This window comes from Anabrus simplex, chromosome 2 (assembly GCF_040414725.1).
Source record: "Anabrus simplex isolate iqAnaSimp1 chromosome 2, ASM4041472v1, whole genome shotgun sequence".
NCBI lineage: Eukaryota > Metazoa > Arthropoda > Insecta > Orthoptera > Tettigoniidae > Anabrus > Anabrus simplex.
In genome coordinates this window covers 332,939,094-332,963,673 of record NC_090266.1, presented here as the reverse complement: position 1 = coordinate 332,963,673, position 24,580 = coordinate 332,939,094, and the positions used below count along the sequence as shown (strand labels likewise).

Sequence of the window (24,580 nt, the reverse complement as noted above, 5' to 3'; positions counted from 1 at the left end):
TACAATGAGAAATGAACATCTTTACTGATTATAGATAGTGAAATAAAGCACAACTGTTTTACCGTCACTGATTTTAAAAGAAAGTCGCACTCCCATGAATTAAACTTAAATGAAAACAAATTTTAAATGTTCATTGCTTCAAAGCAAATTCAAAGGTATATTTAAATATTATAGTACACAAAACTCATAAAATTTCACAGTCATTTACGTCATTTTCACAACCACTAAAAACCCACTACATGTCTTCTTCTCCACAATCCTTACCCACCATGGAACAGCAAGTTTGGCACGTTGGACAGTCGCATTTCACACAGTACTGATTTGTCTTTTTTTCAGCAGTGCAAAATTCCTCAATTTATTTGCTCTCATGAGAACTTGCCTTAGTTTTGAAGTGGTGGACAATTTCTTATATTCAGCACATAATGAAAGGGAAGTACACCTGAAATAATAGTCTTATTGGATTTTAAGTCCCACTAACTACTTTTAACGGACCTTTGAGATGCTAAAGTGCCAGAATTTAGTCCTGCAGTAGTTCTTTTACATGCCTGTAAATCTATCAACATGAGGCAAATGTATTTGAGCACCTTCAAAAAACCACCGGACTGAGCCAGGATCAAACCTACCAACCTGGGGTCAGGAGGCCAGCGCCTTAACCATCTGAGCCAGCCAGTCCAGGTACACCCGAAATTATTATGTTAACCCAATGATGGCTCTGGTAATGCTAACATAATGTTGACATATGGCATAGCAGCACTTCACACAATGATGGTAACCTTAGTAATGAAACGTTCAGATGCTAAAGAAACTCTATTGACTCAAAACATTGATATTTAACCACATGGACGAGCTTCAGTTTAGTGTAGTCTGCTTGATAACAGATAACCACAGCATGAAATGGAAGGTATTGGTAGTGTAAAACCCAGCTAATCCCTCCAAGTCAACTATTTCTTCTGTGTAACAGTGTAGAGATTGCTCCACCTGTCACACTTTTGTTATACTCCAATATCCAGTCAAACATTTCCACAGGCAAGCACAGATTATTTTAAAATACACTTGCATCTAAATCACTCCACACTTTGAAGCACATAGACACTGACGGATTATCACAATATCAATTATATTCTATCTAAATTAATAAACATAAATAGGTTCACTGTTTGGAATTAGAGAACATTATTCCCTACCTAACCTCAGACTTATTCTCAAAATGATGTATGCACACTACTTCAAAATAATCACAATGTATATTCCTAATCCATTTCTCCCTTAATGTTCTATTCTGTAGAAAACTTAAGAATAGTTGTATGAGGGGCATTGCCACAGTAAGACAAACCAGGTTCACAACACGATCAAAGCAAACACAATCTCACATTTCTGTGTATAATTAGACATTCTAAGTGTCCACTGTCTCATATAAATACACATATATTCTACAAAGAAACTAACACTTATCGTCAACTTTCATGAAATTACACAGACTACATACAATAACAACAAAGCATTGTTGGAGGCCCTTGTGAACGGTCGGCTGTTGAGAGAGCTCTTACATTATTGTAGTGATAAAGTAGTTAAAGCCTATTGAAAATGTTCAATTCTGTGTGTGCGTGTGATCCATTTAGTGCTCTTTATATATTGGTGTTTGGTGCCTGTTGGTAGAAATTGGGAGTAGTGATATTTATTTGAATTTGATAACAAATAATGCAGTTGGTGTTCGGTAGATTGTGTATTCTAGGTTAAGTAGGCTAGCTAGGTGTACCTTGTTTCGAATTCAGGTTTAGGAAATACTTTAGGTAATAATATCAACTTTAAAAAAAAAAAAAAAAAAAATATCTGTAGGCTCGTTGGTATAATACTCACAAAGGCAGATTATCATAAGGAGTTGTAAATTCCGCCAAAACTTTTCTGGTATTTTGTATAGATATCCGTTCAAACTATCACGAAGGTAATAATTTATTAAATTGAATAACACGATACGCCTGTAAACTTCGATTTAAAAAGAAGTTAAAGAGAATACACGATAATTTAACTGGATAATTATGGTACTTAACCCATTAACTGGTGTTGACGCCTCAACAGCTGTCGCACGAGTATTGGGTTTGACGCCTTTAGGCGTTCTTGTACTTCTAAATGTGTTCTTACGTGGGGTTAACTGCCTATAGTATTTCTGGCTATTCATAATCACTTCTGCCATGTACTATCGTAACTTAAAACTAATTCCATTCATATTCGATGTGATTATTGCTGTCCTATTCATTTGTATCCGGTATTACGCCAGTCAGGTAGTTCGCGCCTAGGCGGCAGTCCAACAGCTGTCTCGTGTTGCCTCATACGATCTGTGCCAAATTCTTCGTAAATAATTTATTTGTGTGTATATATACATTGAAATTACTAAATTTGCGAGTTGTTGTTGTCGTTGTTGTTACGATACAGTTGTTTTGCGAACTCCATTGTCCATGTTCTGATAACATTTTCTAAATTGGTCTGTATATGGTGGTAAACTGTTCCGTGTGACGTGAACATGGCTTGGTTAGGAAAGATGCTGAATTATCTGAGAAGCCGCCGACTGGAAGTACGAATCACTCAAGAAAACGTTGTGTTGTGTACCTGTCAAATCAGAGGCGACGGGAAACTGTCTACTGCTGTGAGGAATGTGACGTGGCAGTTTGTGCTTGCCTGTGCTTCCGTATTTACCACAATGTGCACTATTTCTGAATGACCTATGAACCAAACAGTATGTAGAACCTATTGATGCATATCTGAAAACTTGAAAAATGTCATCATAATAATGAAAGGAAGACTTTTTATATTCACTTTTGTATGAACACAGTGTGTATAAATGTATATATTTACGGGTTTACAAGAAAAACAGTAATAACATAATGCTACTGAATTTCTACTATATCACTAATAATTTAAATAAATCAAGTAAAATAAGTTTTTTCTGTTGAGTATTTACATCCGCCGCACGTTACTGTACTCATTCCAAAAGTGCACGTTGCCATGAATAATTACCCACTGGCTGGTTGACGTTATGAAACTATCCCCCAGTTAAGGGGTTAACAGTTTTTGGATTGTTGACGCTTGTTGCTGCTTTCCGACGAGATCAAAGAGTAGGTTACATGCACATGGTAGTTGTGTAAACAAATAAAAAATCAGCTGATTACTTTATTCCGTTAATTTGTAGTCCAAGTTTCCGGTATACTCTGTAATTTGTACCTTTGTTTATTCATTGAGTAAAAGTTAATAAATTTCTATATCCCAATAATATTGCAGTTCAAGCCCCCGGTGTAGTTTTGAAAGAAATGATTGTAGAAAACCTCTTATTTTTCAGCATTTAAGGACACTTTTATTCTCCGTCCCACATAGTAGGGAAAATAACAGTAACCACATTTCAGTTGAGAATTGTAGTTTAGATACGGTATATTTTAGATATTACCGTATCTTGCCTGCTATATTCGTGTGTATCATTGTGTGTGTATCTTTCGTGTGTATCTATTAGAGCACAGTACTAATAATAATCTGTCTAAGAGTTTAGTTTTGTTCGTAATCTTTCAGTACGATAGTTCTTGCAAATTTTAAACGTGCAATTTTCATTTCTGTTTGTGCTTAGTAGTGACATAAGGTACCGGTATTGTAATTAGGATATGTCTGAACATAGTTTAAAATTATTGTAGTGTACTGTACAGTAGTATAAGAGTAATATCTTATTAGAAATTAGCGTGCTTATTTTATTATTGTAAAATATTTGTGCAATAGAGTACAGGTATCTGTAGAAACCCTCTTAATAGAATTCTGTTGTTGTAATTAGGATAGGCTTAACTGAAGTTTAGAATTGTGTAATTCTTGTGTATTCCTTTCAGTATTCAGTAATTAACAGCAGCTTTTATCCTGTTAGGGTGTTGTAGGATAAAAATAGAGTACGACTAAATAGATTGTAGTATAGTAGTATATTAACTACCTTATTGTCATGTGATCTTTGAGTACTAACTTAGACATTATTTCTGTCCATTCTTTTTTTTGCACATAACAAGTTAGGTATATTATTTTTCCTTTTATCATTTTTCTGTAAAGAATGGCTAAGGAGTGCAAGTGTAGGAACTGTGGGTGTGGTCGAGGCATTGAGGGGTATGAGGGAGGAAGGTAGGCCTCCCTCAAACAATGTACAGGTTACAGTAGGTGTAAAAGAGGGGTGGAAAGGAAAGGGGGAACTGTAGAACGCAGGTGGTCTAATGTTCTAAGGGGAAGGAGATTGTAGGCTAAGGCCTCTATTCAGGATCAGAATTTAGGACAGATGACTGTGAGAAATTGGTATGAGTCACTCCAGGTAGAACAACAGAGGGAGGATGAGGAACAGGGAACTATTGTACCTTTGTTTATTCATTAAGTAAAAGTTAATAAATTTCTATATCCCAATAATATTGCAGTTCAAGCCCCCGGTGTAGTTTTGAAAGAAATTATTGTAGGGGATTCCATGGTTAGACATGTGGGGAAAGTGTGTGGAGGAAAGGGAACCAGGGTAGAGTGTTATCCAGGAATTACGTTGAGGCAGATGTTGAGGAAAGTAGAAGAGAAGGAAGAGGGAAAGGAGAAGGTGGTAGTGTTTCACGTCGGTACCAACAACATAAGGCAAGCTGGTATAAGTACTAACATAGTTGGGGAGTGTGGGATCTGGTAAATACAGCACGGGTGAAGTTTAAGGAAGCGGACATTGTTATCAGTGGAATACTGTGTAGGAGGGATACCTACTGGAGGGTGATTGGGGATTTAAATGAGACTATGGAGTGGGTATGTGGGAAACTGGGAGTGAAGTTTCTAGATCCTAATGGGTGGGTAGGAGATAGGAATCTGTGCTCGGATGGCCTTCACTTAAACCGCAGTGGTATGTATAAGTAAGGAAATTTGTTTGGAAGGGTAATAGGGAGGTACATTCAGGGAAATGGGGTAGTCTAGGGAGCGGTGATAAGGATACAGTGGTCTGGAAGTCAAGTAGGGATAACATAAAAATGTTAGTGTTGAACTGTAGAAGTGTTGTAAAGAGAGGAATAGAATTATGTAATTTAATAGATATATACTTCCCTGATATTGTAATAGGAGTTGAATCATGGCTGAGAAATGATATAATGAAGGCAGAAATTTTCTCACGGAACTGGAGTGTGTATCGTAGAGATAGGATAGGAATTGTGGGAGGGGGAGTATTCTTTCTGGTGAAAGAATTTGTAAGCTACGAAAAAGTTAGAGATGACAAACATGAAATTCTAGGTGTAAGGCTCATCTCTAAAGATAATAGGCAACTTAATGTCTTTGGAGTGTAAGACCGGAAAAAGGTAGCGATGACACAGATTCAGAATTATTTGATAAGATAATCAGCTATGTGGGAAACGACAAGGAAAGGAATGTGATTGTAGCGAGAGATCTGAATTTACCAAATGTCAATTGGGAAGGATATGTGAACAACATGAAGCAAGACCAGCAAATGGCAACTAAGCTAATATGGGAAGGACAGCTGATTCAGAAAGTAATGCAACCAACTAGAGGGAAAAATATCCTGGACGTGGTTCTGGTTAAACCAGATGAGTTCTATAGAAAAACTGAAGTAATAGATGGTATTAATGATCATGAAGCTCTTTTTGTCGTAGTTAAAAATAAATGTGATAGAAAGGAAGGTCTTAAAAGTAGGACTATTAGGCAGTATCATATGGCTGATAGAGCAAGCATGAGGCAGTTTTTAAAACGTAACTATGATCACTGAAAAACGGTAAATAAAAATGTAAACAGACCCTGGGATGGGTTTAAAGCAATTGTTGAGGAATGCGAAAACAGGTTTGTACCTTTAAAGGTGGTAAGGAATGGTAAAGTCCCACCTTATTATAACAGAGAAGTAAAGAGACTAAGAAGGAGATGCAGGTTGGAAAGAAATAAAGTTAGAAATGGCTGTGGAAGTAAGGAGAAATTGAAGGAACTTACTAGAAAATTGAATCTAGCAAAGAAGGCAGCTAAGGATAACATGATGGCAAACATAATTGGCAGTCATACAAACTTAGTGCAAAATGGAAGGGTATGTAAAGGTACTTTAAGGCAGAAACAGGTTCCAAGAAGGACATTCCAGGAATAATTAATGAACAAGGGGAGTGTGTATGTGAGGATCTTCAAAAGGCAGAAGTATTCAGTCAGCAGTATGTAAAGATTGTTGGTTACAAGGATAAAATGTCCAGATAGAGGAAGTGACTAATGCTAAAGAAGTATTATAATTTACATATGATAACATTGACATTTACAATAAGATACAAAAGTTGAAAACTAGAAAAGCAGCTGGAATTGATAAGATTTCTGGGGATATACTAAAGATAATGCGTTGGGATATAGTGCCATATCTGAAGTACTTATCTGGTTATTGTTTGGTTGAAGGAGCTATACCAAATGAATGGAGAGTTGCTATAGTTGCCTCTGTATATAAAGGAAAGGGTGATAGACATAATGGTAAAAATTACAGGACACGTAAGTTTGACATGCATTGCATATAAGCTTTGGGAAGGCATTTCTTCTGATTATATTAGACATGTATGCAAAATTAATAACTGGTTCGATAGAAGGCAGTTCGGTTTTAATAATAATAATAATAATAATAATAATAATAATAATAATAATAATGTTATTTGCTTTACGTCCCACAAACTACTTTTTAAGGTCTTTGGAGACGCCGAGGTGCCAGAATGTAGTTCCGCAGGAGTTCTTTTACGTGCCAGTAAATCTACCAACACGGGGCTGTCGTATTTGGGCACCTTCAAATACCACCGGACTGAGCCAGGATCGAACCTGCCAAGTTGGGGTTAGAAGGCCAGCGCCTTAACCGCCTGAGCCACTCAGCCTGGCAGGTTCGGTTTTAGGAAAGGTTATTCCACTGAAGCTCAACTTGTAGGATTCCAGCAAGATATCTTGGATTCAGGAGGTCAAATGGACTGTATTGCGATTGACCTGTCTAAAGCCTTTGATAGCGTGGATCATGGGAGACTACTGGCAAAAATGAGTGCAATTGGACTAGACAAATGAGTGCAATTGGACTAGACAAATGAGTGACTGAATGGGTTGCTATATTTCTATAAAATAGAACTCAAAGAATTAGAGAAGGCGAAGCTTTATCCAACCCTGTAATAATTAAGAGGGGAATTCCACAAGGCAGTATTATTGAACCTTTATGTTTTCTTATATATATAAATGATACAAGTAAAAAAAGTGGAATCAGAGGTAAGGCTTTTAGTGGATGATGTTATTCTCTACAGAGTGATAAATAAGTTACAAGATTGTGAGCAACTGCAACATGACCTCGATAATGTTGTGAGATGGACAGCACGCAATGGTATGATGATAAATGGGGTTAAAAGTCAGGTTGTGAGTTTCACAAATAGGAAAAGTCCTCTCAATTTTAATTACTGCATTGATGGGGTGAAAGTTCCTTTTGGGGATCATTGTAAGTATCTAGGTGTTAATATAAGGAAAGACCTTCATTGGGGTAATCACATAAATGGGATTGTAAATAAAGGGTACAGATCTCTGCACATGGTTATGAGGGTGTTTTAGGGGTTGCAGTAAGGATGTAAAGGAGAGGGCATATAAGTCTCTGGTAACACCCCAACTAGAGTATGGTTCCAGTGTATGGGACCCTCACCAGGATTACTTGATTCATGAACTGGAAAAAGTCCAAAGAAAAGCAGCTCGATTTGTTCTGGGTGATTTCCGACAAAAGAGCAGCGTTACAAAAATGTAGCAAAGTTTGGGCTGGGAAGACTTGGGAGAAAGAGGACGAGTTGCTTGACTAAGTGCTATGTTCCGAGCTGTCAGCGGAGAGATAGCGTGGAATGACATTAGTAAACGAATAAGTTTGAGTGGCGTCTTTAAAAGTAGGAAAGATCACGATATGAAGATAAAAGTTGGAATTCAACAGAAAATATTGGGGCAAATATTCATTTATAGGAAGGGGAGTTAGGGATTGGAATAACTTACCAAGGGAGGTGTTCAATAAATTTCCAGTTTCTTTGAAATCATTTAAGAAAAGGCTAGGAAAACAACAGATAGGGAATTTGCCACCTAGGCGACTGCCCTAAATGCAGATCAGTATTGACTGACTTATTGAAACCAAAACAAACCCACATTTCCAACATATCCAGCTACTCGATTCACCATCTTTGAATGATCGAGAATAGCAGTGAGCTCTGAGGATTGGGGTCAGTCTTGCCTAAAATCTTATACACAAGTTACTGTTCAGTGTCCCCCCCCCCCCAACAGGTACATTGAAGCTAGTTGAATTCAGTAGGAGATGGACTGACCTCTCCTTGTTAGGTGATAAAATGAGAGTTAATGTTACCTTCACATGGATATTAAGAGTTGAAGTAATCAATTTAAACCTGATTTGCTATGTTGGGTACATTAGGTGTCATTATGACCTATTTCTTCACTAATGCCCGGGGCATGTTTAGAGTAATAATAATAATAATAATAATAATAATAATAATAATAATAATAATTAATGAATGAACCTTGCCTTATATGTAATAATTAGGGGACAGATATTGTTGACTGAAAAAACTCACTGAAAATTATCAATAAAATGCCCTTAAACTTATGGAAAAATGCTATAAAATAAGTAAAACAATTACTGTACTTCAAAATATTTGGCTAAACTGAATTCTGGTGGCTCAATAACAATGGTTTTATAAGTAATATATCCCTGTTGTATGTAATGCGCAATACTTGTTTTTTACAGAAAAAGTTATCTCCTAATGGAATGTAAACTGAGTGGCCAAAAGTCATGGCAAGACAATGAATGTGGTGTTAATAATGAGTTGTTCCTCTGCGAGCCCTCAAAACAACAGCAATACGGTGAGGCATCAAATCTACAAGGTGTTGGAATCGTTCTGGATGGATCTGGACCCACGGATCTTGGTTGGTGCGAGTTTCATGCAGCATATATCAGCATCGACATCATCCCATAAATGCTCAGCTGGATTAAGATCTGGGGATCTGGAGGGCCAATATATGGTCATAACTTCACTGCAGTGCTCCTCCAACTACCTGTGTGCCACCACAGAGCAGTGACATGGCGCATTGTCCTGTTGAAACATGGCATCCCCATCAGTGTACTCTAGGGCCAGAAAGGGATGTAGATGGTCTGAAAGAATGTTCACATAATGTACACCTGTCAGCACTCCCTGCAGCCGGACAATGGGGCCTAATTGCAATCATGAGAACGCCACCCAGACCAGAACTGAGCCACCTCCCACCTGGACACAACCTTGTTGACACGCAGGATCCATAGCTTCATGGGGCATACAACACACTCTCGCGTGCCCATCAGCTCGATACAACTGAAACCGGGATTCATCGGACCGTACAACATGCCGCCACTGCTCCATGATCCGTTGCTGATGTTCACGGGCCCATGCATGTCGTTGAGTTCTGTGTCGAGATGTTAGCAAAAGGACACGAGTTGGTCGTCGGCTGGTGAAGCCTATGAGGTGCAGTTGCCTCCTCACAGTCCTTCTAGAAATGGGTTTCTGACTCCCAACAATCAACTGGGCGGTGATCTGACTCACAGTAGCCAGTTGAGCACCCTGTATTGTTCTGCCGAGGCGACGTAACGTCCATTCGTTAAACACCTGCGGTCTTCCGGTGTGACAGTTTACGCGGGTGGTAACATTCTCTCGGCGATATTGAGGATCCATCCTCGACATGGTTGACCTTGGAAACCTGAATTGGCGTGTAATCTCCGCAATGCTAGGACCCATGCGCCGATGATCATTCCGCGTTCAAAGTTGGTTAACTCATGACGTGTTGCCATCTTCATGACACTGGTGTCTGTGGCAGATTGCTCAACTACACCACAGCTAGCTGTAATGCTCAGGGGTCATATATAACACATTTTCTAATGGGACACCCCTTCCTATGACTTTTGGCCACTCAATGTATATAAATATGGACAAGATGATTTGCTGGAAACATTTGTTGGTTCTTCGCACTTGTTACAGCTTTCAGATTATTTTCTTGCTTAATGCGCTGTTGTACAACTAACTTCGTTTCTACACTAACTATAACACTGAGCAATTTACAAAATAAAATGTGCCCATCTGCTATAAATACACCTTTTCCAAATTCATTCACTAGAGCAATTTACAAAATAAAATGTGCCCATCTGCTATAAATACACCTTTTCCAAATTCATTCACTAGCTGAATTAAAAATATACTTTGTGGTGGTTTCACCTTTGGCAATTTTCTTGCACAGAACTACGTGGGAACATAATTCTGTACTAAAGCAGAAAGTTATATAACTGTTGTTTCTAATTCTTTCTGTTGCCATTTGTTCTTGGCATTGAGGTACGCAGGGGGTGAATAACCGGCTGTAGGGGCGGGTGCAAGACTGCAGCACTCCTTGTACTCAAAACACGTTAAGAAATACTTCCACAAATTATCAGAGTCCTGTATTGTGTTCCTGCACATATCTTGAAAACACAAGACTCATAGGTATAAATCCTTTCCTTACTCTTTCTTTTAGTCACCAACAACTGCTGGTCAGTTTGCTTGGGCTTGAAAGATATTCAGCTTATTTAATCATAGGTAAGAAAATTTATAATTTTTATGTTGTTACTTGTGGACTTTAATCAGTCTGAAAGAAAATAATTTTTACCCCACACCTGTAGAGTCATTGGTGTGACTGTTGCAGAAGTGGATTTGGCCATGTTTTAGGGACGGATGCCCTTCCTAACGTTAAGCATATGTGGAGGGATGTAATCACTATTGAGTGTTTCTGTGGTGGTAGGCAGTGTGGTGTTTTGGCCAAAAAAGAATACATGCATACATTTTTAAAACATTTTAAAATGATCTAAGAAATTTTCAAAATGCTACTGTATATATTGACGTAAAATCTTGAAAGTTGAAAGAATAACTGATCATCCCAAAATGACAAAAGATACAAAAGAATGTGAAATAAAAAGTGTTGTTATTGTTTGTTATCTTGCAGAATGAATTCTATACTACTGAGAAACGTCCTAATGCAAAGGGGAAAAAGATAACATATCAACATCTGCCCACTTGTAATAATAATAATAATAATAATAATAATAATAATAATAATAATAATAATAATGTTTCGTAACGATGCAAGTTGAAAATTAATATCGCATAATTATGGGTGACACCGAGAATTTGGAGAATTTGTGCTCATTGCTCGATTTTTTTTTTCATTTGAGGCAGCTGGAATATACAGTCAGGCCGTCCCATCTTAGATGATTGGTAATAAAATGTTACGAGCACATATACAGTGAATCCTATCATATTTAACGCTAAGTGCAGTGAAGATCTAAAATTAAGAAATTATGTGAAAGAGTTCAGTGAAGAGATCTCCAGTAGGCCTACTGATGGAACAATTCTCTTTGGTAAAATGTGTGAAGTTAAGGTAGTGGCAGTAAAGCGATTTAATGTGAATGTATGTAAGTTTTAACGTATTGTAGCTCTGTTAGGGATTGGAATAATTTTCCTAGGGAGATTTTCAATAAATTTCCAAATTCTTTGCAATCATTTAAGAAAAGGCTAAGAAAACAACACATACGGAATCGGCCACCCGGGCGACTGTCCTAAATTCAGATCAGTGATGACTGATTGATTGATTGATTGACTGATTGATTGATTGTCAGTTTGCATGATTTAATCTGTCTGCTGTATTATCACTACACTTTCTGGTACTTAAGACGTGTTTAATGTTAGTAATAATAATGATGTTACTTTTCCTTCCCACTAACCTACCTTTGACGGATTTTGGAGAAGCCCAGGTGCCGGAATTTTGTCCTGCAGGAGTTCTTTTACATGCCAGTAAATCTACCAACATGAGGCTGACGTATTTGAGCACCTTCAAATACCACCGGACTGAGCCAGGATCAATCTTTCCAAGTTAGGGTCAGAAGGCCAGCGTCACAAACGCCTGAGCCACTCAGCCCCGCGCTTAGTGTCAGTAATACTCTCATATTTGCTACCTATCACTAAATTCCATAAGACATATTTTACTTTTTCAGTCATATTTAGTTAGTTTTTGGGGAATATTTTGTACTTCTTTCGATCATAAACTTCTGAACCCTAATTATTACTATTTACCTGTCTTTCATGTCTGTTAACTTTCTGAGCTTATGCGGATGATACCTGGAGTTTATCTCATACAGCAATGTTGGCTTGAGAACAGAGTGATGCAAAGGTTACATTCATCTTCCAATTCACTTTCCTCTAACAAAATATAAGCAACTGAAAATTCACTATTATAGCTTTGGTTCAACTTCATACAATTTCTCTCATCACATTGCAAGGTACAAGCAGTCCATCAGCTCCTATTCTGTATTTTCTCTCTGCCTTTCATTCTTCACAGGGCTTTTCCCAACTGATATAATTTCAATCTAGGAAACATTCATTTTCATACCATACTTGCTATACTTCTTTCCAATTTCCTTCTCTAAAAACTGTCAAAGGTAGGTAGTGGGATGACCAAGTCCAGAGTTCATCCTTCACTTATACCACTGCCATAATAAAATATCAGACAAACTTCACAAATATAGGACTGGTAGCATGACACACTGACAACACTCCTGGTCAACTGTGAATAAGAAAACAAGTAACAGCAAGACAGTTCAATGAATAACATCATGAGTCCTCTGAATCAGAATAAGCCCCCAAACTAACATTTCCTATGTTTATATATCCTGTGTTATTCACCTTTTCAACTTAATTTCAGTAGAAATTTCCATTCTGTTCCATTAACCCATGCTTTTCCTAACCAGCAGCTTGGATAAATCCACATTCATAACTACTGGGCTATGTGGGAATAGATCAACAAATGTCATCAAGCGCATTAGATTGGATGGCACTTTACATCAGCAGAGACTGCATGGAAAAGTGGAACCTGCTACTACACAGGAGAGGATGGTGATATGGGCGCTAGCAAAACATGGCACCACTCTGGAGCTACAGGATGTCAGGCTTCAAATCCATTCACGGAAGCTTTAATCAAGAGCTGAGTAACCACCCATTAAAAGGGTGGAAAGTAAAAAGAAAGAAATATGCGTTAGTGCTGATCTGATTCACAGAGAGAGATTGTAAATTCTAATTGGTAAAATTCTGATATGTTTGTTTTCTTTTGTTGATAATATATATTAGAGTAAAACAGTTAGTTAAAGTTATTTATGGTAGTCCTGTTAGCTTGCTCCTACCATCTTCTAATGTCTGCAGGGGGAGGTAAGGCCAGTCAACAGATAACCAGTTTTGCAGGTTTTATGAACAACCTGAGGAGTCGTCTTCTTTTTTTTTTTTTTTCCTTACAGTTTATGTCGCACGAACACAGACAGGTCTTATGGTGATGATGGCATAGGAAAGGCCTAGACAGGTCTTATGGTGATGATGGCATAGGAAAGGCCTAGGAGTGGGAAGGAAGCGGCTGTGGCCTTAATTAAGTTATAGCCCCAGCATTTGTCTGGCGTGAAAATGGGAAACCACGGAAAAACCATCTTCAGAGCTACCGACAGTGGGTTTCGAACCCACTATATCCCGGTGAAATAGAAATGAAGGATACGAAAGGGTGACTGGTAAATGTGGGGAAGATATGGATGCTAATGGGAATGGTAAGCGTTTGCTGGACTTATGTGCTAGTATGAGTTTAGCAGTTACAAATACATTCTTCAAGCATAAGGCTATTCATCGCTACACATTGGAGGCTAGGGGTACCAGATCGATAAGAGACTATATCTTAACCAACTTCGAATTCAGGAAATCTGTTACAAATGTACAGGTTTTCCAGGGATTTCTTGATGATACAGACCACTATCTGATCTGTAGTGAACTAAGTATCTCTACGTCTAGGACAGAGAAAGTGAAATCTGTCCGCAAACGAATAAGGGTAGAAAATCTCCAGGATAATGGAATTAGCCAGAAGTACATGGATATGATTAGTCAGAAGTTTCGAACAGTGGACAGTAAGCAGGTTCAGGATATAGAAAGAGAGAGGGTGGCGTACAAGGATGCTGTAGTAGAAACAGCAAGGGAATGCCTAGGAACAACTGTATGTAAAGATGGGAAAAAGCGAATATCTTGGTGGAATGATGAAGTGAGAGCAGCTTGTAAACGTAAAAAGAAGGCTTATCAGAAATGGCTCCAAACAAGGGCTGATGCAGACAGTGAATTGCAGGTAGATGAAAGAAACAGAGGGAATCAAATAGTTCTTGAATCCAAAAAGAAGTTGTGGGAAGATTTTGGTAATAATCTGTAAAGTCTAGGTCAAGCAGCAGGGAAACCTTTCTGGACAGTAATAATCTTAGGAAGGGAGGGGAAAAGGTAATGAACAGTGTTTTGGGTAATTCGGGTGAACTCATAATAGATCCCAGGGAATCACTTGACAGGAGGAGGGAATAGTTTGAAAAATTTCTCAACATAAAAGGAAATCTTCCTGGTGGTGTCGCGAACAACCAAGCTCATAGGGAGGAGGAATATGATGATGGTGAAGTTACGCTTGAGGAAGTGGAAAGGATGCCAAATGTAAATATTAGAATAACAGAGAAAAGTAATGTGGCCGAAGCTAGGGCTTGTACAAGAAAGTATCTTAAAGAAGCATCTGTCGATATATTTTTTGTATCAGTTATTAAGGGAATAAAGGATAGCAGATTGATTTCTAGTCCTATTCAAACCCCTAGTCATGAAGTCATTAAGCAGCAGGAATAGATTAAATTAGACTTGAAATGGTGAAGTATAGTGGGAAGGCAGGGATGAAATGGCTTCATAGAGTAGTAAGATTAGCATGGAGCGTTGGTAAGGTCCCTTCAGATTGGAATAAAGAAGTAATTGCACCTATCTATACGCAAGGGAACTGGAAGGATTGCAACAACTATCGAGGTATCTCATTGATTAGTGTACCAAGCAAAGTATTCACTGGCATCTTGGAAGGGAGGGTACGATCAGTGGTTGAGAAGAAGTTGGATGAAAACCAGGGTGGTTTCAGGCCACAGAGGGGCTGTCAGGATCAGATTTTCAGTATGCACCAGGTAATTGAAAAATGTTATGAGAGGAATAGACAGTTGTGTTTATGTTTCGTAGATCTAGAGAAAGCAAATGACAGGGTACCGATGGAAAAGATGTTCGCCATACTGGGGGACCATGGAATTAAGGGTAGATTGTTAAAATCCATCAAAGGCATTGATGCTGACAATTGGGCTGCAGTGAGAATTGATGGTAGAATGAGTTCTTGGTTTGGGGTACTTATAGGGGTTAGACAAGGATGTAATCTTTCACCTTTGCTGTTTGTAGTTTACATGGATCATCTGCTGAAAGATATAAAGTGGACGGGAGGGATTCAGGCAGGTGGAAATGTAATAAACAGTCTGGCGTATTGATGACTTGGTCCAAATGGCAGATTGTGCCGAAAGCATGCAGTCTAATATCTTGGAACTTGAAAATAGGTGCAATGAGTATGGTATGAAAATTAGCCTTTTGAAGACTAAATTAATGTCAGTAGGTAAGCAATTTAACAGAATTGAATGTCAGATTGGTGATAAAAAATTTAAAAAATGACGTATGGCTTTCAGTGCCGGGAGTATCCGAGTACAAGTTCGGCTCGCCAGATGCAGGTCTGTTGATTTGACGCACGTAGGCGACCTGTGCGTCGTGTTGTTGATGATGATGAAGACGGCACATACATCCAGCCCCCCGTGTCAGCGAAATGAACCAGTTAAGGTTAAAATTCCCGACCCGGCTGGGAATCGAACCCGGGACCCCTGTGACCAAAGGCCAGCATGCTAACCATTTAGCCATGGAGCCGGACAGATTGGTGATACAAAGCTGGAACAGGTAGATAATTTTAAGTATTTAGGTTGTGTGTTCTCCCAGGATTGTAATATGGTAAGTGAGATTGAATCAAGGTGTAGTAAAGTTAATGCAGTGTGCTCGCAGTTGCGATCAACAGTGTTCTGCTAGAAGGAAGTCAGCTCCCAGATGAAACTCTCTTTACATCGGTCTGTTTTCACACCAACTTTCCTTTACGGGAGCGAAAGCTGGGTGGACTCAGGATATCTTATTCATAAGTTAGAAGTAATGGACATGAAAGTAGCGAGAATGGTTGCTGGTACAAACAGGTGGGAACAATGGCAGGAAGGTACTCAGAATGAGGAGATAAAGGCTAAGTTAGGAATGAACTAGATGGTTGATGCTGTACACATAAACTGACTTCGGTGGTGGGGTCATGTGAGGTGAATGGAGGAGGATAGGTTACTTAAGAGAATAATGGACTCTGTTAAGGAAGGTAAGAGAAGTAGAGGGAGACCAAGACGACAATGGTTAGACTGAGTTTCTAACGATTTAAAGATAAGAGGTATAGAACTAAAAGAGGCCACAGCACTAGTTGCAAACAGAGGATTGTGACAACATTTAGTAAATTCACAGAGAATTGCAGACTGAATGCTGAAAGGCATAATGGACTATAATGTATGTATGTATGTATGTATGTATGTATGTAATTGTATTATCATCATCACCATTCATTTATTTTTAATTTTATTTCATTGGCAGTCAACAAGTGATAATTACAGTCAGTTGTGGTACAAGTATTAATATCTTTTATATTACTAACAAACTTTTATGTTAATAAAATTGTAGTAAATTTGCACCCAACCGTGGAGCATGTATTGTGTTTTAAGTTACACTTGCTTGGACTAATCTACATTTAATGTCCTTGTTTCTACCATTACTTAAATTTAAGGCCTAGTCATACTTAACTCTGGTGGTTTCTCTGTACACTGGTTATCCACCCCCTTGTAAGCCTTCAGCTTGGATTTATGTGATTTCTAGAGTTTAATTTCTTAAGTTGAAAGTCATTAAAAAACTGTAAACGGCAGCAACTTACCTCGATATGTTTTTCTATGGAAGGTCATTTTATGAATATATTGGCATTGAGTTAACCACCTCCTGTAAGGGGAAAAAAAAAAGTGTTTATATAAAATATACAAAACTATGTTTAAAAAATAAACATCGAAAGTTACATTAGAAACCCGTTTTAGAGATGTGTGAGAAACAAAATTATATTAACCTACAGTAAAAAATTGTGTTATTATCTGATGAAATAAATAAATCTGATGTTATATTTCCTAAAAGTTAGGAGTGATTTTAAAGGTATATTACACAGTTCAATGTCATTTTGGCACTTTGGATAAAAATAAATGTTTCTGAAGGACTTTTAAAACTGTTGGGAAATGTGGTATCCATTATCCTTGATAACCCAGAGGTTTTTGGTAAATTAAATAAGTTTTGCTCCTTTTAAATTCCACACTTTGTGGTATAACATATACTAGAGCACTTGAAAAATGATCAGTTGTTGGATGATCAACATCTTTCGAGTTGCTTAAGTGCATACAGGAGCACTGCAGTCATTTTAACACCATTTTTAAGTTGATTTGTGTGTGTAAATATTATTATCGAATTTGAACGTTGGTGTAAAAAAAAAAAGACTGTGTGCGTATAATCAAAACATGTTTTGTTAAATATGCAGCTCATTCACTCTGAAAATCAGGAGAGAGAAAATATAGCTACATTTGTTAACCAGCCATCGGTCGTGCTCTAATTTCGACACGATAAGTCTCACGGCGTCTACGAGGTGCCATTGTGTTCTTAGTTTTAAAAATACATGTCCTGTAGACGTTTGGATATAATTGGATTAAATAATGTTGACATTCCTTTTACTAACCACACCCGGGCGACTGGAGTGGGACATTGATGATGATGATTCCTTTTACTTTTATTTCCATTGTTAACAGCAACAATAAAGTTCTTCAGGTTGTTTTATCTTGTTCAAATATTACAAGAATACTCAGTGTCATATCTCTTAGGTAGTCTTTATTTTACACACAACAATATACAAACAATAAGAACTATAGCATGATATACTGTATTCCTGTTCACAGAATTTGAAATAATAATAATAATAATAATAATAATAATAATAATAATAATAATAATAATAATAATAATAATAATAATAATAATAATAATAATAATAATAATAATAATGTAAAAATAGAAAATTATGCAATGTATTATAAAACTAAAGAAAAAATGCAGAATGAACTGTTCATCTTTCCTTTTATTTTCCCAAATCCAGATTCTAGAAGCATTCATGACAAATCATTCCTCCGTGTTCCAGGCAGAAATGTTTCTTACACTTCTTGCAGCTGTACCTTGTCATTCTAGTGATCCTCTTTTGTTTAGCAAGCCTGAAAGTGTTACATCGTTTCTTTTCAGCAAGTGGAGGAAGGGTGGTTCCAGTGGCTACTGCTTCTTTGTCTTGCTCTGCAGGTCGGTAATTTTCAAGTCTGTAACGCAGTGTCAAATGGAGACCTGTTGGATTCATGCTCCTTCGCCTAATCTCTTCTGACACCAACGGCTCCGATATTGTTCTCAGAAACAGTCTCCTCCTACCGACACTCATTCCGTTCCCAACAGCCACTACTTGAGCATTTATGCCAGCTACATTCAACATAGCAAAGAAAATAACTTGTGGCCAACGTGTGGTATTTCGAGCTATGTTGTAACTCCCTCACATTTTATCCGCAACATCTACTCCACCCTCTGTCCCATTGTCCCATTGTAGCATGCCATCATCGATCGAGTCATCATCTAAACGATGACTAAATGAGCAAGACAATTCAGTTTTTCTTGGGAACATTGGAGGCTAAAGTGGCATGTTCATTGAAACCAAACATTGATGACTTTACTGTCCTTTGTTTCACATTCATAAGCTCAGCTGGTAGACATCTTTTATTCTTTGAAATGGTGCCGACATAAGATAATCTCTTCTACTTCAAGTCAACTATCAAGTTAAAGTCTGTGAACCAATTGATCAGCCATAATATTACGACCTGTGTTATAGATAACAACTGCTTAACGACATCTAATGGTTTATTACCAATATGAAATGGCCCCTCTGGCTGTTTCCCAGGGTAAATTTCCAAATTATGACAATAGAAAATTTTTGCATCCACTAAGGCATATAGTTTTATCCCGTATTTGGCTGGTTTTGATGCGATATACTACTCAAACTGGCACTTTCCACGAAAAGCTTCAAGATTTTCATCTATTGTTAAGAACGCCCCAAGGGAATAGTTCTTCTTACAGTTGTCAATAAATGATTGAAATACTTCCCGGATAGCTGTCAAGCTGTCTAACTTCTTATGCTCCTCTCTTGTAACCCTGTCATCAAAACGAAAGCAACAAAGCAAAAATTTAAAATGCCTCAAATTCATAATAAGACGGAACTTTCCACTCCATTGCCGTCCGTGTCCCACAAGTCCTCCAGCATTATTTTGTAGGCGTGTTAAGTACCAGCCAAATATGAAAGTCCTAAGAATGCCTTTATTTTAATAATAACAGTCACTTTCACATCTGTTTCCCTTTGAAAATGTCCTTTTACTTGTTATATATACTGATTTGTATATTGAACGACATTATGTAACATTTCGTCAGTTATAAACAATTTCCAACACTCACCTTCACTTTTTATCTGTAGTGCATCACCAATAATGCCTGGCAGTTTGGTGAGCAAATTATGTGGGGTGTTTTCTTCCTACAATTAGATTCAGGGTGCTTACCCCATTTTGTGCTTCCATCCTTCCCTGCATAAAACAGGATGTCCCTGAGAAGAAGTTCATCTTCCACTGCACTTTCCTCGGTATCGGAGTTGTCTTCTCTGCTCTCACCCGGAAGATCTTCAACATCAGTATCACTGTCCACTTCATTCTGTTCCTCTTCATCAAAATTATCATCAGTAAGTAAACTGTGCATTAATTTCAAGTCATTAGGATTGTTTAAATTGAAAAACTGACTGTTACCGGCCATACTAAAAACACGGAAGGTTTAGGTCAAGTGGCATCTGGTAGGCGCCAATGTTCAGTATCCCAACACTAATGTTATCAACAATGACAACTTCTCAACTGTACTGTAAGACATTGGCAGCTATGAAGATACTGTGAGTGCAGGTTCACCAGATACAAGCGCTGTGAAGTAGGGCGTGTAAAACTAGCGCTGGCGCCTTCTGGATATGGCGCGACTGACGGAGGGTTAAAAAAGCTTACCCAGCTAACTTTAATATGAAATTAGGAGACCAAGAGAAATTGTATGCACCACAGAATGTATGGAATATATGTGTTCCTGGTAGAGAAAAGGGACCCACGGGGATACAAAACTTATTACTATTTTGAATGCCAAAGGTGTGGGAAGAGCAAGAAAACGACATGCTGAGGTTTTAGCTGTTGGATGCAGTTATTGGAGCTCAATTGCTGAAATTAGTCAAAGATGCTCTTAGGTGTTCTGAGATTCTCACTTATGCTTGGTGTGATTCGGCCATGATTTTGGAATGGATTAAGTGCAAGGAGGAGTGGAGTGTATTTGTACGAAGACGTACCAAGGAGGTATGAGAGCTTACCTCCGACATGGACTGGTACCATGTTCTGGGATCACACAATCCAGATGATCTACCTTCAAGAAAGAGTAGCATCAAGCAGTTTGTGAGATCGAAAGGGTGGATGGGCCCCAACTGGCTTAACCCTTTCGCACTCAGTCCGCCTATAGATTGGCGCAAGAGGTTACCCCATGGCGAGAAAGCTCACGGCGCCGATACATCGGCTCTGTCCTATTTAGGGATTTTGGTCATTTGCGTGGCTGTTCATGGTAACAGTTGATCGTGAAAGTAACTTAAAGAGTTGAATGTGCATTTTACTTTACAGATATATCCACCAGCCCTACAAAATATTTCTATTTTCGACAAATGAAATCTGTTGACTGTGAATGTTTATGTTGTCGTTATTTGAAGTTGTTATTGCGTGGATCTGTTTTGGTTGGCTTATGAACACAACAATTTGATCTTGCTATTAGTTTAGTTTAGAGTTTATTTTGTTTCTTTGGTATATCATGTGTTCGCTGTACTTCACAAACAATAATTTTACTCCTCCTCATTTTACTCCCTTGTTGCACGTGCTTGCGTCATCTTTTTATTGTAATGACTAGGCCATATTCAAGGCCGAATGAGGCCGATACCCTTGAATTTTCATATGATTTAGACAGTAATAATGACCTTCTTTTGCCGAAAGTGATTCTCGTTATGTGAGAAGTGACACAGTCACAGCTACTCACCTTGCAGCCGACCGTGAAGACCTGACATCGATGACAGTTTATGTGTACAGTGAATAAATTTGTGCCATACTTCATGAGTGAATTGCAACACACAGATCAAATTGATATCAAATTAGTCAGAATTAAATGTTCTTTCTTTCAGGTCTAAGAGTAAAGAAGAAAGAAGCAATAATGTCTATCTTTCTGTCATTGAAAACCATAATTTACTTTTTAATTTATTTTCAATTTAATATTTTTTTGGCTTTACAATAATAATAATAATAATAATAATAATAATAATAATAATAATAATAATAATAATAATAATAATAATAATAATACGTCCAAGGTATATTCATTTCTAAAATGCCCATAGCTTCCTGTATTAGTGTGATTTACTTTAATGTGTGTCAAACTGTTTACGTGTTGATTTTTTGTAATTTGGTTGGAAAACACAGAAATTAGTTTGAGCTTCTTTGAGCAAACCCCTGCATATAGGCTGAGTGCGAAAGGGTTCAATTTGACAAGGGTCAACGGCCTCTCAGTGATGTGATTTACAAGGAATCAGAAATCAAAGAAGAGAGGTTTAAGATATCTCTGGTGACGATTGAAAACATTAGAGAACTGAGATATGATTGGCTGTCCAAAACTTTTGAGAGTTTGGAAAAGACCGTCCACTTGATAGGATGGATAAACAGGTTTTGTAACAACTGTCAAAGTAGGACTGGTTGACGGATAGGAAGTCTATCAGTGCAGGAACTTCATGCTGTAGAGTTTGTCATGTTGAGGTTGGTGCAAGAAGATGCCTTCTCTTAATCAGAAAGTGAGAGACTTCATGGAGTACGACCTTAAATGTTGATTCTCTTGGCGTGATTCACCTTCAATCTAAGATAAGTCACTGACCTGACAAGTTATTTTTTCAATTTCTGGCAGTTTTAATCTCATGAGAGTCCAATTGTTATCAAATGACTAGCACAAAAATAACAACCATATCGGAGCCCAAACGCTGTTGGGTGAAGTCAGACAGAAGATGTCGATTCTGAAAGGGAGCCTGTTGATTCGTCGAGTGGGGAGGAAATGCAATGTCTGGAACTGGTACAATACTGATCACTTTGATGCGGAGTCACCCCCTCTAACCACTGCAGCCTGTTTAAGATACGTTAGTTTTCAAAATCACTAGAGTAGATACGGATGGACCATTAATTTTACGGAATAGGCAGAAAATCTGGATTGTGTTCTTCACTTGTTCTGTATATAGAGATGTACACTTGGAGATGGTAAAAGGATTGTCAACATGCATTTATCCAAGCTCTGCACAGATTCTTTGAGATACGAGGATGCCCTGAGGCAATCTTCACCAACAATGGGACCAATTTTGGGGGGTGACTACATGGTTCTTCAGTGTTTAGATTGGGCACACTCTTCCCCTCCCCTGTTCCTTTCAACTCCCTCCACACACAACAAATAATCCTATAGCCCCACCTTTCCAAGCATACCCCTTCCCTCCACCACGACCTCACAGCTACAACACGGACCATTTATATTGGTATTATAAGTAGGAACTCGGCAACTGCCAGTAATTCTAAAACACTGAACACAGCTAGATAACACCACAGTAGTCTAAGGGGTAAGTGCCAACACTAACTTTCACTAATTTCATTTAGTCAGTTTACTCCCTATGAAGAATAAATTTTAAATAAAATATTTTTTAATTGCAGACTCTCAACACTCACTTGGCAATTCTGCCCATTTACAACATCTAACTCAAGGTTTGATTGTTCCCTTACGACCAGCTCGCTTGTAACAACACGCTCCCAGCCTCTTCAAATTATGCTCTTTGCTCCTTTAACTTCTCTTCCAACATTACAACGACGAATGTTGACCTATTACATGTTCACGATAATTTAACTTCATATATTGTCGTTTTGAGGTTTTAATACTTTGAACTCTATTTCAATGTTTGTTAATTACAACATACTTTTATACATTTTTATGAAGAAAGACATAAATTAAAGTTAATCTTTCAAACTTAGGACTTCAATCAGATGTCTTTATAATTTTAATGTTTACATTGTATAGTATTTTTAACATTTTAATTAATGAGTATTTCCTGCTGGAATGTGTTTTTTTCTATAGTTCAAACAATGAAATTATAATAGTTTTATAGATTATGTAATATTGTCACCATAAGCTTTTATACTATGTATTCTAGATGTAGTTAATTATTGATTACCAGGCTGTTGTTCTAATACTTTAATACATTATTACAATCCTGTTTCAACTATTTCATAAGGACTTGCTGAACAAGTTTTAAGTATATAAATATCAAATTCTAATACACATTTTAACAATAAATATGAATCCTGATTTAATCTTGAGGTGACACAATGGCTGAAGATGCCTGCATAAAGGTGAAACATGTCCCATTCCAAGTAACGTAAAAGGATAAAATCTTAATTTTAAGACTTTTATGTATTGAATAGGTGGGTGATTAATAAACAATTAATAATTTAATAAGTATAGTGAATTTCAATACAGATTTACAATGATACTAATGTACTTGCAATGTAGGGTTGATTGTCGGATGGTTGCATCTTCTTGCAAACTACTGTTATTGCGTTGAGTCTAAGCCTCATAACACAAGCGGCACACTATCTAATGAATATCTGCGCCAAGTTATTATGTACACTTGTCTAAACCAAAAAAGTCATAGCTCCTGTGCTTGCTTCCACTGACCGTACGAGGACAGCTGCTACTAGACGCCATGCTGCTACTGGTAATTTTGTTTTAATTTTGACAAATTTGGTACCAGTTGAAACTAAAGTAAGTAATAAAAATGTATACTATCATATTAGTTGTCGTCTTTTTCGTAAAATTTTTTCTAAAGTTGTTTTGATGGCTGTTTATTTTAAAGGAACTTGACGGTTAAAAACGGCTCGCATGGTCGGACGAGATTAAGAGGAGAAATTCTGGTTTATATGAATGATCTTAGAACTTCAGTATTTGGAATAAAATATACAAATAAGATTTTTGTTTGATGTTTTGCACTGCTGAGGAAGGGAACAGTTGAGCTCTCGAAACATGTATGGAAGGTAATATAATAAGATGTGAAGTACTGACAATGCAGAAAAGTGTTTTCATAGACTGAATGTAAGTCAATACAGACAAAACTGAACCATCATGATTAAAATAATCAATGCTGCTCAAGTTTCAACAATCTAATCTGGCTCTAACAATGGCACAGAAGAATGACTGTATGCGGTGAATGTGATTCAGATGAGTGGGTGAAGAGGTAGACCAAATGGGAGACACAAATTCGATAATTGGTAGGATGCAATATACATAGTAGGCTGTGAGGGCGTGGATATCGGTGATGTCAGAAAATCTGTACAACAAACCAAGAAGTGACA

The 24,580-nt window shown here is 37.6% G+C and overlaps 1 protein-coding gene across 5 annotated transcripts in view; it reads right to left on the bottom strand.

Annotated features, from left to right (window-relative positions):
* LOC136864113 (uncharacterized) overlaps positions 1-24,580 on the bottom strand; it is a 929,406-nt gene that overhangs the window by 13,010 nt on the left and 891,816 nt on the right. Inside the window, exon 17 of one of the 5 annotated variants that reach the window (XM_067140695.2) lies at positions 16,915-16,976. The exons of the other annotated variants lie outside the window; for them this stretch is intronic. Coding sequence (XP_066996796.2) covers positions 16,944-16,976 — 33 coding nt within the window. The 3' untranslated portion in view covers positions 16,915-16,943. The remainder of the gene's footprint in view (positions 1-16,914; positions 16,977-24,580) is intronic. 5 annotated transcript variants of the gene reach the window in all.